Source organism: Ciconia boyciana, chromosome 5 (genome assembly GCF_034638445.1).
Source record: "Ciconia boyciana chromosome 5, ASM3463844v1, whole genome shotgun sequence".
Taxonomy (NCBI): Eukaryota; Metazoa; Chordata; class Aves; order Ciconiiformes; family Ciconiidae; genus Ciconia; species Ciconia boyciana.
This window is the reverse complement of record NC_132938.1, coordinates 67143201-67157000: the sequence shown is the minus strand read 5'-3', so window position 1 is coordinate 67157000 and position 13800 is coordinate 67143201. Positions and strand designations below refer to the sequence as shown.

General features: G+C 36.4%; 1 protein-coding gene across 6 annotated transcripts in view; it reads right to left on the bottom strand.

Moving 5' to 3' along the window:
- LRBA (LPS responsive beige-like anchor protein) overlaps nt 1-13800 on the bottom strand; it is a 433706-nt gene that overhangs the window by 254189 nt on the left and 165717 nt on the right. For all 6 annotated transcript variants that reach the window (XR_012042586.1, XM_072861998.1, XM_072861994.1 and 3 more), the window contains exon 37: nt 411-577. Coding sequence is in view for 5 of the 6 variants with exons in the window: in XM_072861998.1 (XP_072718099.1) it covers nt 411-577 (167 nt within the window). In the remaining variant the exon portion in view is untranslated. The remainder of the gene's footprint in view (nt 1-410; nt 578-13800) is intronic.

Genomic DNA, 13800 nt, shown 5'->3' with positions numbered 1-13800 from the left:
CGTTCAATCTTGAACCATATAACGCACAATGAAGAAAGCTAGTTGTAAGAAAATACTTACTTTTTAAAATTATTTTTCATATAAATGATAGGGGTAGAACTGGACATTCAAAATAAATTCTATCACACCGTTATAGCAAAGTTTAAAGTCCCAACAGAATCACCCTGTTTTTTACTAGGCTAACAAAACACTAGTTCTCTGACATGCACTCATGCTAAACACTGACACATTCATTTAACCCTTTTTATATTATTTTGTTTTAAAAAAAAACAAACAAAACAAAACCACACAACTGAAAAACCTTGTTTACCTTTAAATTTGACCATAAGACATTAATTCAAATCACCTGAGCATAGCTGAGTACAGCCCAATTCTCAAAAATATTTAAAAACACTGCAAAAATGCTTTACCTTGGTGCAGAGCTTCCCCAGGCTCCATGCTTGTCTGTCAGAATGTTGATAATTTTCTGTATTAGTTGAGTTGCAGTCACTTGGTCTCGGTACTTAGCTGCCATTATCAAATGATGACACATTTTTTCTTCTTCCCGTTTGTCTGCAGAATACTGGGCACACAGTGACTAGGAAGAAAATAAAGATTTTTATTACTTTGCATTTTAATTATACCATCCAAAGGAACTTTGAAGCACTTAATAATTAATTACTTATACAAAACCCTTGAGAAATAAGAATTAACCCCATTTTACAGGTTTGAGAATTGAGGCATCGCGCAGCTGCCCACAGTAAATCTGCCCAGAGAGCCAAGCAGAGGATCTTGGTTTGTCATGAATTCTTTAACCACATAGCATATGCACTCAAGATTTAGCAAGTACCAACATGTTAGTGGCCTGATTGCATAATAAAACATATAGGCACAACCACTTTTATTTTATAACAAAGTAAGTGAATAGCATTATAAAAACAAAGAGGCAAGTTTCAGAATAATGAATACCAGCTAGCTGACCACTCCACTCCAGTGACTCTCCATTAGATTTGGGTAGCCAACCATTTGCTGTTGTTTGTATAAATATATAACTCTGAAAACTAAGGAGAAAATCTCCATATCTTCAGACAGACAGAAGACAAAATGCATATTAAGACTGAATCAATCTTTACCAGACGGCTTCTTGAAGTTGAGCACATTTGCAAGCCAGCATGGGAAAGTTAATAATTTTCCTAGCTGTACTACACCTGTTGTATAAACATCATCTGTTTGCCGAGGTACTCAAAACCAAATACTAGCAAAGAAGAACTGAAAGTCACACCTACAAACAGAACTGTAAACTACAAAAGATTCTTTGTTACAACATCTTATCATTTTATTTTTTGTTGACTTTCTGAAAATTTGTCTGTTAATACAGACAAAAAACAGGCACCAAATTTAGATCACACCCTCATCAAACCACTGTACATGAAGACCCACAACAAATTCAAATATTGGTAGAAACAATAAAGGCTTTTCCCCACTTCAGCACTCCCTGTTTCTAATTTCAGTTTTCATCTGGCAATTCCACAGATCGCATATGCCAGACAAAGCATTTCAGCCTTTGTCAATGATTGGATTATTCTATGATCTAGTTAGTAGAATGGACACAAATGTCTGCCTAACAACAAAAAAAATTGCTTTTTCTTTGTGAAGCACAGCTGATGCAGACACTAGTACAATTATTTCTTAGAGCTTAGAAAACAGCACAATATCATAATGCTTTTTATGTTTAAAACAATAGCAATGGTTTTTCTATATAAATCTATCTATATGTACAAGCATTAAAAAACTGCTGTAAATAAAAAAATAGGCAGGCCACTGATGTTATATATGTATGTGTATGTACAAATATACATATGTCATAAAGTGAGAGAAAGATAGGAAGAATGTGGAAAAAACACAAGTAAAATAAAATTCGGGGTTGTGTAGATTTTCATAGACATTAGATAACAAAAATGTACTAACATGAATAAATTTTAAAGAGCTATTTTAACAATTTTAATATATTTACAAATTTCCTCATAATTTTTCCCACATCTTAGAGCAATGCTCACCTGATGAACAGACATCCAGAAGGAGTGAAGAATGAGCAGCTGACTTTCCAAGTCAATGAGACATCAAAAATTGGCTTTTGTACTCCTACATGAAGCACTTTGCCACCCCTCTTGATAAAAATATAAGATGGCTAAATCATAACCAACACTAAACAAGATTTTTCTACCTCTGTTTAAATACAGCTGTCTTTTCCAATACATTAATCTATTTTGCACCCATGATGATTCGGAGTTCTTTTCAGCACTTTGTAAATGTTTCATAAGCTGTTATTTTTAAGTTGCCTGAAAGGCAGAATTCTAAAAACAAGTGTATAAGGTAAGCTAAGTAGTAAAATGTTTTAAAGTGCTCTTTAATGGATCCTCCTTTACAATTTGAACAGCAACTTTTCATATCTGACATAAAATCCATAGATATAAATCACATTAGAGGGTTATTCTTTCCCCATTATCAATCTCTGTCTCTTTATAGAACATTAAAGTCACATTTGACCTTAAAACATGATAAAATGGAAATCAAACTAGAATGTTTTCTAAAAGATATAATGAACTTGTACCTCTTTTAAAAAAGTCTCTTTATGATGTAATTTTGAATGCACCCTTCATTAAATACCAACAAAGATTTTCAAAGTGTAGCTGTGACATTCAAATGAAGGAAAAAATGTTATTTTATTGTCCTGACAACTTCCATGAAAACGGAAATGTATAGGACTCCACTTTTCATCAAATTTAGCTTTTAATATGAATAGAAATTTGCAATTATCCACCAAAACTGAGAGGCTCCCACATGCAGCAATCCCATAAAATTATACCATCACTCCAAGAGGGACTCTCAACCATAACACACTCCTTACAATATATATTTTACAAGCACGAACAGAAAGAAGCCACAGTTCTGCCAAATATCTGGCACGTGCATGTATAGTTACTAACATTAAGAAAGTTTTGCAAGACTAATCTTCTCTTTGATCATACAGGCAACTCGTCAATTGTTGAGTGGTTTCTACCCACGATATATGCCAAATATTCAGCAGAAAAGAAGCTATTTCTTTCCCTCCCTCTCTCAAATAATTTTTAATACAGGAGTGAAAGACGACTGGCTCCACCAAAAGGAATGGAAAGAGACCTATCCCAAAGTATCCAGTTACCACTAGCCTGTTCTGAAAGCACTAAAAAGTCTCCGTTTCTCTATTGTATTTTTTCACTTTCCAGATGCCTCCAGGTTCACCTAATCCACTACTTCCAGAGATGGAATACCAGGATATAGAGTGGTACAGATTAATACTTCACACTAAATCCTGATCATTCCATTCATGTAAAATAAAAATTCAGCTTGATTTCTGTTTGTGCAAAAATTCAAAAATACATTTTTACAGTTTTATTTCTTCTTTATTGCTTGACCTCTTGCACTTGCAATATGCACCCTGTCATGCTTGAATATGGTTTTACAATTAGATACACACTTGCATGCAAACAAATTTGTCAAATCTTCCTTCCACTAGTGCTTTGGCCTACATAATTTTTGTTATCTGTTTGGGTGAGTGTGTAATGAAAGTATAATCACAAAAGTACTGCAGTCACACTCATGATGAAACAAAAAAAGTTGAAAGAAGAACAATGTATTTCATATATACACTCCAAAGGTTATCTACAAAAAGTCTTAAATTCAGTGGCAGTTAAAAGTTTTACAAAGGGGAACTGTATTAAGCAGAATCCTTTGACACAGCATGGAGCAGAGGAAAGACCCTTGTTCTCTACCCCTTCATCCAGGATGGAACAGAAACCTTCTCTTTGCCATTATCGCAGAGCCGAACAGGGTTTTTTCCTCTCTCCTGTTCCCTGCTTGGACAAAACTGCAGGCTATTTGAACATGTAGGTTATCTGAAGATTTATTTTTAAGAAACAGTAATTCTAAAGGAGCAGAAGGTCATCCAACAGGCAAGTTATAGATATGAAAATACAATATATTCTGTATGCAGGAAAGAATACAATACATTCTGTATGCAGGAAAGATTCCAGAAATACTGTTGCAAAATACTGACAAAGTGAATTAGTCCATTCTGCCTGTCTATATTTCAGTGAAGGGGAGGATTAATCTACTGTTTTCAGAACTATTTTATCTTTGATCTTTATAAAAATCTCAAGCAAAATATTTCCTCTGCATGGTACCATCTGCATGTGCACCTTTGCAGTCCCAAAACTACAATGTAATGCTTTCTACAAACTGTGAAAAAGTTTAATAGTGTAGGGTTTTTAAAAGCAGTATTACACCTTTTTACTTTTATTCTTCAACTCAGACATCACTGAACACTTTTACATATGCCAGTTCCTTTGTCTAATTTGGCTAAAAGCTACTTGCTTTGTGAACAACCTGTCTCAGAGGGTGTCATTTAAGAGGAAAAGTCATCCATAAGATAAAACATAGCCTTGCCACTAATGCAAATTCCCTACAAATAAGGATATTTTAGTAAATGAAGGAGCTCCTCAATCCTCTGCTTTCACAGATCTTTGCACTTGACCTCTGACCTGAGGTTTAAAGTCTGGACTAAAAATGCTACCCAGGGAAATCTTACAAAGACTCCTGAATAAGACTTAGAAAAATGAAAGCTTAAAACCTCAACAGCGAACAAAAGTCAACCAATGACAACGTCTGACAGCCACCGTCAATTCTGAAGTGATGCCTCTGTCATCCAACGACTCAAAGTATTGATTTCTCTCAGCATGAAAAAAGCTTAAGCCAATGAAATAGATATAGCATCATCCCCCCGATAATAGCCATCAAGGTTAACACCAGCAGAACACTTATCAAAGTATCTCTTCTATTTCTTCTTGTTTTAATGGACTGAACACAATGCAATGGCTTCTCATCTCTGCAACCTATAGTTTTCCAAACCTCATTTATCCACTTTTTCAGCCTTTTATCTGATTTGAAGATTAAAAAAAAGAATCTGCATCTAAACCAACTGTTTGTAATACTGGGGGGGGGGGGGGGGGGGAGTGGTTTTGTAGCCAGACATTCCTGGGGGAAAAAAAAACATGCATTTAAAATCACAAGAGGGGGAAAAAAACCCACAGTTGACTTAGATCACACCAAACACAGACTGGTAAAACTATGGTCATGACCAGAAAAAAACCTACCACAGTCAATTTGGGTTAGTGATTAGAGAGAAATGCAAGGATCTCAAGAGACATCTGGTTTTAATCTGTGCTGAGTCAACAGCTTTATTTTTTACCTTTAAGTCTCATAGTATTAAGTTTTAGTAAACCCAACTAAACACTAGGCAACAGCACTTTTACTGAGATTGCATCTTTCAAACGAACCCAATGGAGTAGGTAAATGAGACAAAATAACAAGAGTTCAACTGGATATAAAAACAACTGACAGAATAAATAAATAGTAAATAGTAAAGAATAGTAAAGAGTAGAGACAAATAACGTATTTATTCTGCAGTATCCATTAGTACCATAGACTTTTTTTTTTTACCTTTTTCTTTGATGCTTATCTAATTGACATTATTTGTGTTACAGTAGCACCCTTGGATCACAATCAAAGGCAAAGCTTTACACACAAGTAGGAGCTCTTACTCCTTGCTAGAAACTGGGATTTGCTATACATGCCCTACATTATTCTAACTCTCTAAGCATCACTGCTAACCATTGGCATAAACAATATGCAGAGACAAATGTTCTTTTTGAGCCCAAGAAGCCAGTTCTTACTGTACATATGCCCAAATGCTTTGCATTCAAAGCATGCACTAAGATAGACACTTTCCCCCCCTCTCTCTTTTGCAAATCCAGTTTATGTCTGCAGTCCCTTCATACTGTTCTTGTTTTAAAACAGGCTAAGATCCTAAAAACATTATGCTTGGGCATTAAATTTGAGATCCTTTGGGTCCACATCTTCCAAGTACAAGGCATTTTTCAAGCTAGAAATAATCAAAGTACAATTCCCCTATGCTCTAGAAACAGTAAAGCTCAGCACTTCTGCATAGGTGGCTCTGTGCTCTCAGATTAGATATTAAGCAAAGAAGGAGCCAGTGATGATCCTTTAAGCCATTTCCCAACCACACTGCATCAACCTTGTGACATTCAACTGCTTCAACATCACGATGGAGATTAGTACTGTATTCACTAAAGAACTTCTAGTCCAATGTAACAAATGAATCAGATCCATGAACAACTTCTGGCATTGATAAACTTATTTTGAAAGGAACATCCACTCTGTCCAGCAAATGAGACATATACTTACATGATCTAAGGATGCACTACACATGCTTAGTGAGGGCCAAATTAAGGTTGCACTGCTCTGATTTTTCATAACCGTTGGATACTTGGTTTTGGAATATTTTCATATTGTCATTTCTATGCAACTTAAGTTTTAAAAAGGGGGGGAAATACCTTTTAATCACATGAAAATATAAGTCTCAAAGTGGGCCAATTACAAAGACTCCTATCACTTCAACCAAAGCAAAGCAGTATTTGATTGTTACCTTACCTATAACCAGTAGTTAAAGATGTGGGAGCAACTTGTTACTGCCAGAAGAGAAATACAGTATTTGGTTCCTGTCTCCAAAGTTGCAATGGAGACCGGCCTAGGGAACTATCCCAATTCTCCTTTCAGTGCTCCCCAGCTTTTCTTTCTGTTCTTCTCTTTTATCTGCAAGGTCTTTCTCATATTACCCACCCAAACTTCACCTTTTGTTCTTGCTGTTAGTACCTTACTCTAGCAATAGCATCAGGACACTTCCTCCCCTCCGTACAGTATGAACACCAAGTCAAAGTAGGGGAAATAGTCATCATCCACCGCAATGGAAACATTTGCCAAATAACTCTTGCCATGGCTTTCGATCCATTCTTCGAGATCTTGTGAAAATCTTCATATGACCAGGGGCCAGATGGCACATTTCCAATAAACCCCAACAAACTAAAGCTCTGAAATGTCCTCATTCACTAACTGTGACCACCACCTCTCCAACTGTCTTGTTCCACTGAGGCACAGTGAGGACCTCTGTTACCTCTAAGGTAGGCAGAAAGTAGTCCAGCAGCTTTGGCCCCAGCAGCCAAATAATTACTTCCCTGGGATTCAGATTTCCAGAAACCTACTGCCAGCATAGTTCTTTTACACATTACAGCACCAAGACTTGGCACAGGAGTGACGCTTGAACAGACAGAGTCACATGCAGTTCAGATGGCACAAATAAACCTTAAATGAAGTCTCTAAGATCAGGTAACACACACTACTGTGTATTTTTGACCAGAGCAACTTACAAATTAAGAAGCCCTTAATTAGGGCTTCTTAACCCTAAGACAGCATAGACTACATAAGACTACATAGACAGCCATAAGACTACATAGACAGCAATTTTTCACAAATTTTGTGTCAGATGAATTCTGAATCATTTTTCGTAATAGGGGCAAAAGGTACATTTCTGACAGTGGGGAAACAATAATCCCTCAAAACATGGAAAAAATTGATATTCTCAATTAAATAAAAAGAAGTAATATTTTTTAATGTTTTAATTTGGAAACATTTTGCCAACCTTCTTTTCCAAACCAAGAAAAAAAATATATATCTAAACCTTAAAGTAATTCAACCTCCAAGAGCACAAAGAATGCAAAAATTTAGCCAGAATGATTCAGACGATAAGCAGATAAACCAGAAGATAATTTGGAACCTTATTACAAAATGCCTTGTACCAGTTTAATCTATAAATGTGGCTTCAGCCTCTGGCTATAACAAAGTGAAAGGTATTTGTATTAGTTAAAATTCTTTAATTTCTATAGCTATCAAAGACACAGCTATAAATGCTTAGGTATATTAGTGTTTAACACATAACTTGTGTTAATTGTCTCAACACCTACCTTACTGGAATGTGTACTCCTATATAGGACTGATTTTTATTATCATATAAGAACTCACATTCATATTATATGTAGAATACAATGCAAAAATAATAACATAACTCTGTTGATTTTGTTATTTATTGTTTGATATTCCTGCTACATCACACTCACTAAATCTCCTAGAAATTTGCAAAACACATGCAAAGCAAATTCATTTCCAGCCAAAATCTCTACATAAACACTTTCCAAGATTATGTAAAGTTCCAGATTTCCAAGAGACTGAAAGATTAGTCCCTTGAGATATCCCTGCAGCCTGGGGTCTGTGTTTCTATTTCTATTTTCTACATAGTTCCCCTCAAGCACTTTTCAGCTTTCCCTGTTTAGCATCTTGGTTGGAGGACACAACTCTGATTTTAATCCAGGAGCTTCAGAATGTATGAAAATGTACCAACTCATGAACAAAGAACAGAGAAATCACATTAATTTGAGATAAAAAGACATTTAAGCATAACAGTTTCCTATCTTGCCATGACTGGTTACATGTCAATGACAAGCACATCTCTAATAAGCTTCATTACTTTGGATACCAAGTTGGTTTCAGACCTGACTGGACTCCTTAAGATGTCACTTATGATGCTTAATGCAAGGCGGGGGCGGGGGGGGACACCACCATATTTGTAGTTTGCCTTTCTATAACTTTATTCTGTACTCTGATAACAGAATCAAAGGCAGTTTTGAAAGTATTCTACTCTGTATAGTAGTCTAGTACTCATTAGATGTTAAGAACAAACAAAGGGAAAAATACCATCAGCACACAATAAAATCAATGTATACACCGGGATACATAATGGTAATTACGGTAGATGTAGGAACAAATCACCTATTGTTCTGCACCAGCAGCAGAAGGAGCTTTTAAAGTGTTCTGTGCCATATTTGGCAAACCTTTTGTGAAACCTTAGCTATGAAATGTTCAGACATGAACATGAACTCACGACCCAAAAGGTAACCTCTCTGTCCTTCACCAGCTTCTATCATGCTTGCTCCAAGAGCTAATTTAGTGGACTTGATCTCTGACAATTCAGGACCTTTTCAGCCTCTCACAATGGAGAATGATCACCTTGACTGGCACATATCCTTGACCAACACTGTTAAATAGGACAAACATTTGCTGGCAAAGCATTTCCTTTCCACAAACAGAAAAAAAACCCTTTAGTTTCTGCCATTAAGTCATTGCACCTTCATCTGTATCTGCAGAATCATTTTAATTCATTATTAATGAAAAGTATTAAGGGCTTCTTTTTTTGTCAGAGGAATTTCAAATCACTATCAGAGAATCTGAGAAAAAAGAAGTATTACATGGGATTTTATTCAAAAGTCTATTAAAAATAACATGCTCAGTGCTGCTGATTCACAAGTTTCTAACTTACATGCCAAACTTGCTCTTCACCTTATGGTAAACTAAGACTCTTGAGACACTTATTCTTTGGAGGACCAAGTATTATAAAAGCAGGATATTTTGATTAAGATGACGATGAAATGGCAAAGATTAAAAAAAAAAAAATCCAGAAGCAAATGGGAAGGATTATTAAAATACGGCCTCTTATAGCAATTATTCTTTAAAATCATTCCTAGCCACTTTGGAAACATGTTAAGCAGTCACAATCCCAGCTTTAGCTTAACCTCTGCCTTAACTTAAAGCCTCCTGTCAGAATTCCTATAGCATCAAAGTATCAAAAGCAAATTACTTTAACTTTATTTTTCCCCCCTCTTTTTTTCAGTAGTCTATGTTTTGTATTTCATTCCAACTAGCATATAAGGCTCTTTCCTTTGTGATTGGTTCTCATGCATTTACGTAACACAATGTTCGAATTTCAGAACAGCATGAGGTAGGTATGAATCGGTTTGGTTTTTAATTAACATTTTTTATTCAGAAAAAGTTGTACCACCCTTGAAAGGTCGACATTTGGCTCTAAAAATTGTTGGGGGAGGATAATTCAATTTCTTTTTAAAACTATGTGATTTATAATATATAATATATCCATATAAATGACAGCATTTGAAATATTCTGACTATTCAAAGCATGAGAAGACAACAGTCTCTGCTTTAATTTACAGCAGTCTAACCTAAAAACACTCATTCATGCAACTCTAGATCCTTATTGAGTGATATGGAACAAGGACTAAAAATACTCCTAACAATTACTTTAAAATTTGTATTTTTCTTGCTCACTTGGTCTAAATGAAAATACCACAATGATGCACGAGTCAGTATTGCAACTACCACAGATGCTACCTTCAGAGAAATGAAGTACTGTGTAGCACCAAGCAGTTTCTACTGGAATCGCCCTTCCTGTTCTCAACATTAAAAAAAAAAAAAAAAAAAAGAAAGAAAAAAGAATACTCCATAAACATTCATTTACATAAGAAGAATATGTAAGATCCCTTTCATGAGTTTTCTGTTTATTTCTCATTTCAAAATTATATACCAGAACTTGTGAAACCTCCTATTCCAAGGTTCTGATGTCCTTGTTGAGTTTTATTTTTGGCTTTGTTCCTGTTCATCATGCAAGGTTTTTATGTCTGGTTGTTTTTGTTGTTGTTGTTGTTGTTTTTAAAATGCTATGAGGGTGTTTTCATACTACCCCTCTATAACAGCTATCAGCATTTGTTACAAACAGCTGAACTCATAGACGTTGGTGTAATGGCACAAAACAGATTACACAGTACAACTGCACAAATCCTGCTTAACTAGATTTCACTAATTGACTTTAATTCAGTGTAAAATAACAAACTCATTACTTGGGAGCTTGTTATGTTTAGAGCACAATAGCCACACAGAATAAAAAAGGAACATGAATTATGTGGATTTTTAAAACAAGAATCTGGGTTTTGATGGGAATTACAGTTCACACGTTAACATTATAGGTATTCAAAGAAAGTACAGCAACTAAACAAAATCACCAGCTTCCACCAAGTATGCACAAAAATGAAACAAATTACTAAAATGATATAAAACATTATATAAAACACATGTAAGTGACAGTTACTGGACATACCAAAGCACCATGTAACAACATTTCTCACACACTTTAACAGCTTCAGTTACACTCTAGCCAATAATCTACCTCTGATTACTTCTAATATACCAGATCTCTGAGTATCTTCAAACAACTGCCATTCAAAAATAACCTGAGAAACATTCCTCCCTTCTCTGCTGCAGACCATATGAAATTGCCTTGCAAAACAGTGTTGGTCCAATGCCAAGACAGGTGATGCTGGCTTCAAGGCTATCAACAACTGCTTAGAAATGAGATATTTGGGGTTTCTAACAAGCAGTGTAGGAAAAAATAAGCAACAATAGTTCAGAAGTCAGAGTATCTGACTTTTTCTTCTATAAATGTTTAACACATTCAGGACTAATAGTAGGATAATTTAGAGTTGTCTGTAGGTGGCAAAAGGTCCTCCCAGGGCTGAGGGCCAGCATAGAGCCAGCACAGCTGAGGATGACCCTGTCCTGCTGGTGGTAGTGGAGAGAGGCTGCCCCACAGCCTGGCCAGAGGCCAGGACCAAACCCCCATCCTAGCAATGCCCACCACTTTGCTGTGGGCTTCCTGATCCTTCCCAGACCCCCAGCCATGGGGCAAGTGGCCCCCCTGGCCTCATGGCCCTGCCCTATTGTGGGGGGTCTGTGCTGGCCGTGGCCACCCTTCCCCAGGGCTGCCCTGCTCTACTCATGGTGGGTGACAGGCTGGAGATATTTGGTGAGGTCCTGCCCAGGAGGCTCTGGTACTGCAGTGGGTGTTCAACTTAGCCCCTGCAGGGCACTGCCAGCCCTCATGGCACCCTGACAGTGTATTGTAAGTCTCTGGTCCCAAGTTATGACAAAATTTGTTTCACAATTGCATATTTTCTCTACAATATAGTAACCCATCCAATAACTGAGCATTTTGATTGCTTTGTCTGTCACCTCCCTTAAATATTTCTGAAGCAAGAATTGGCATCGGTCACGAAAGATGGAATCTCAAATTGCTATAAGGGCAACATACAATTCAGGCTAGTTTGATGAGATTTAAATCCCAAGTTTCCGCAAGGACAGGCAGGGAGAAGGATGTAAGAAGCACGAACTTCTCAAAATCCATTCTGCCATAACCTTGGCATTACTACTTAGACCCAGAATTTGTTCCAACAAATTTTTGACAAAAAAACAGTCTCTTGGCACTAGGGCACAAAGAAAAAAAAAAGTGTAACGATGACCAAAGCACTTGAACTGCTCATCATTCTAGTCACTATGATCGCTGTCCAAGCCCCACTTCCAAGAGATATCTAAATTTTTTTTTTTTTTTTAAGATGGCCAGAAATCTTTGAAGACGCATTTTCTAAAAAGTGAATTAACAACAGGGACCTAGAAATGTGAGCAGGAAAAAGGTGGGAGGGAGAAGAAGAGTGGTGAGGGAAGTATCAGGAAACATATATTCTTCCTTGTGTGAAACAGAACAGTGAGGACAATTTGGTTTTCTGAATGATAAGGCTTTTTCAGGATTGCAGTAGGACTTCAGATTAACAGTGAAATCCAGAGGTCTCTAAGTCACTTGGCACCTGCCTCAACACAGTGATCATCTGAAGAGCAACTTCACTGCCTGACAGATCTTCCCTTTCATGATCTAAGAACATCTCAAAGGGATTGGTTCAGTTTTCTCCTATTTAGGTCAAAGAGAAAAATCAGTAGGTGGACTCATTCTGTAAACATTTCTATAAAAAAAATCAGATGAAGCAGGAAGAAAAAGATTCAAAAAATCTGTTATAGTGATTCCCATTTAAAAGTTAATATAGGAAAGTTACAATGAAAAGCTGGACTGCCACTTCTATCTCACTGCTTTGCAATGTGAAAGGACCTTTCAGTTCCTGTTAAGAATTCTGATTAGTGCAGTCTTGTTCCCTCTCCTGGAAAGCTGTATAGGTCTACTCGGAAATAAAAGGCTACCTTTATAAAGGATTAACAGGAATGTCATCCTTGGCTGGGTGTGGCTTTACAGTTTTGCACCATTTCCCTCCGTGGATCCCAAACAGACTTCCAGCCCCATCTACTACAAAAATAAAGATCATTTTAGCAATTTAATTGTAAAATCCTTATCTAAACAATTACTGTCTCTTTTCAGCCATCACTCATGGAGGTATTTATTTCAGCACAGTAACTATATTTTGTGTTCCGAACAGAGCATTCTCAATGAAAGGCTGAAGCTTTCATTGGAATGAGAAATACCAGTTCAGGATAAACTGTTACACTAGATGCAATATTTTGCATAACTTCCACCTCCATAATATTCCAATAAATGAAAGAGAAAAATACTCTATGTGACTAGGAAATACAGGTAACATTGAAAAACTTAACTGTAAATGCCTTCAGGCTCTACTGATGAACTTTTCTAAACATCTCAGTATCTTAATGCATGTTTTAATATGTTTTACTTCCCACATTGCCTCAAAGCTGATTTTCATAAGCCACCTTCATGAATATCAAAAAATAAACCTGCATGAATCAAACCTTGTCATGCCTAAATGAGGAGACTGCATTAACTAGAAGATGAGACTATGCATACTACGATTTGAGTACAAACGAGCTAATGACAAGTCTATCTATAGCTTACATAATCAAGAAGGCATAGGTCAAGACCAGTAACTACTCAAACTATGGATTAGATTTTCTATACAGGCTTCTATAGTTCAGGTACGCTATGGCTTTTAGGCACATCCAAACCTGTTTTGGGGTTGCAAATAAACCTAACATGAAGATACTCGTTCTCTCTTTCTTTTAAAGAAATATCAGTGTGCAAGTGCTTGGATAAATCCTCCAGATAAAAAGTGGACTTTACTTTCCAAAGCTGATAAGGGCTAGAGTTTTAAAAATAAAATCTTTTGGAGGATA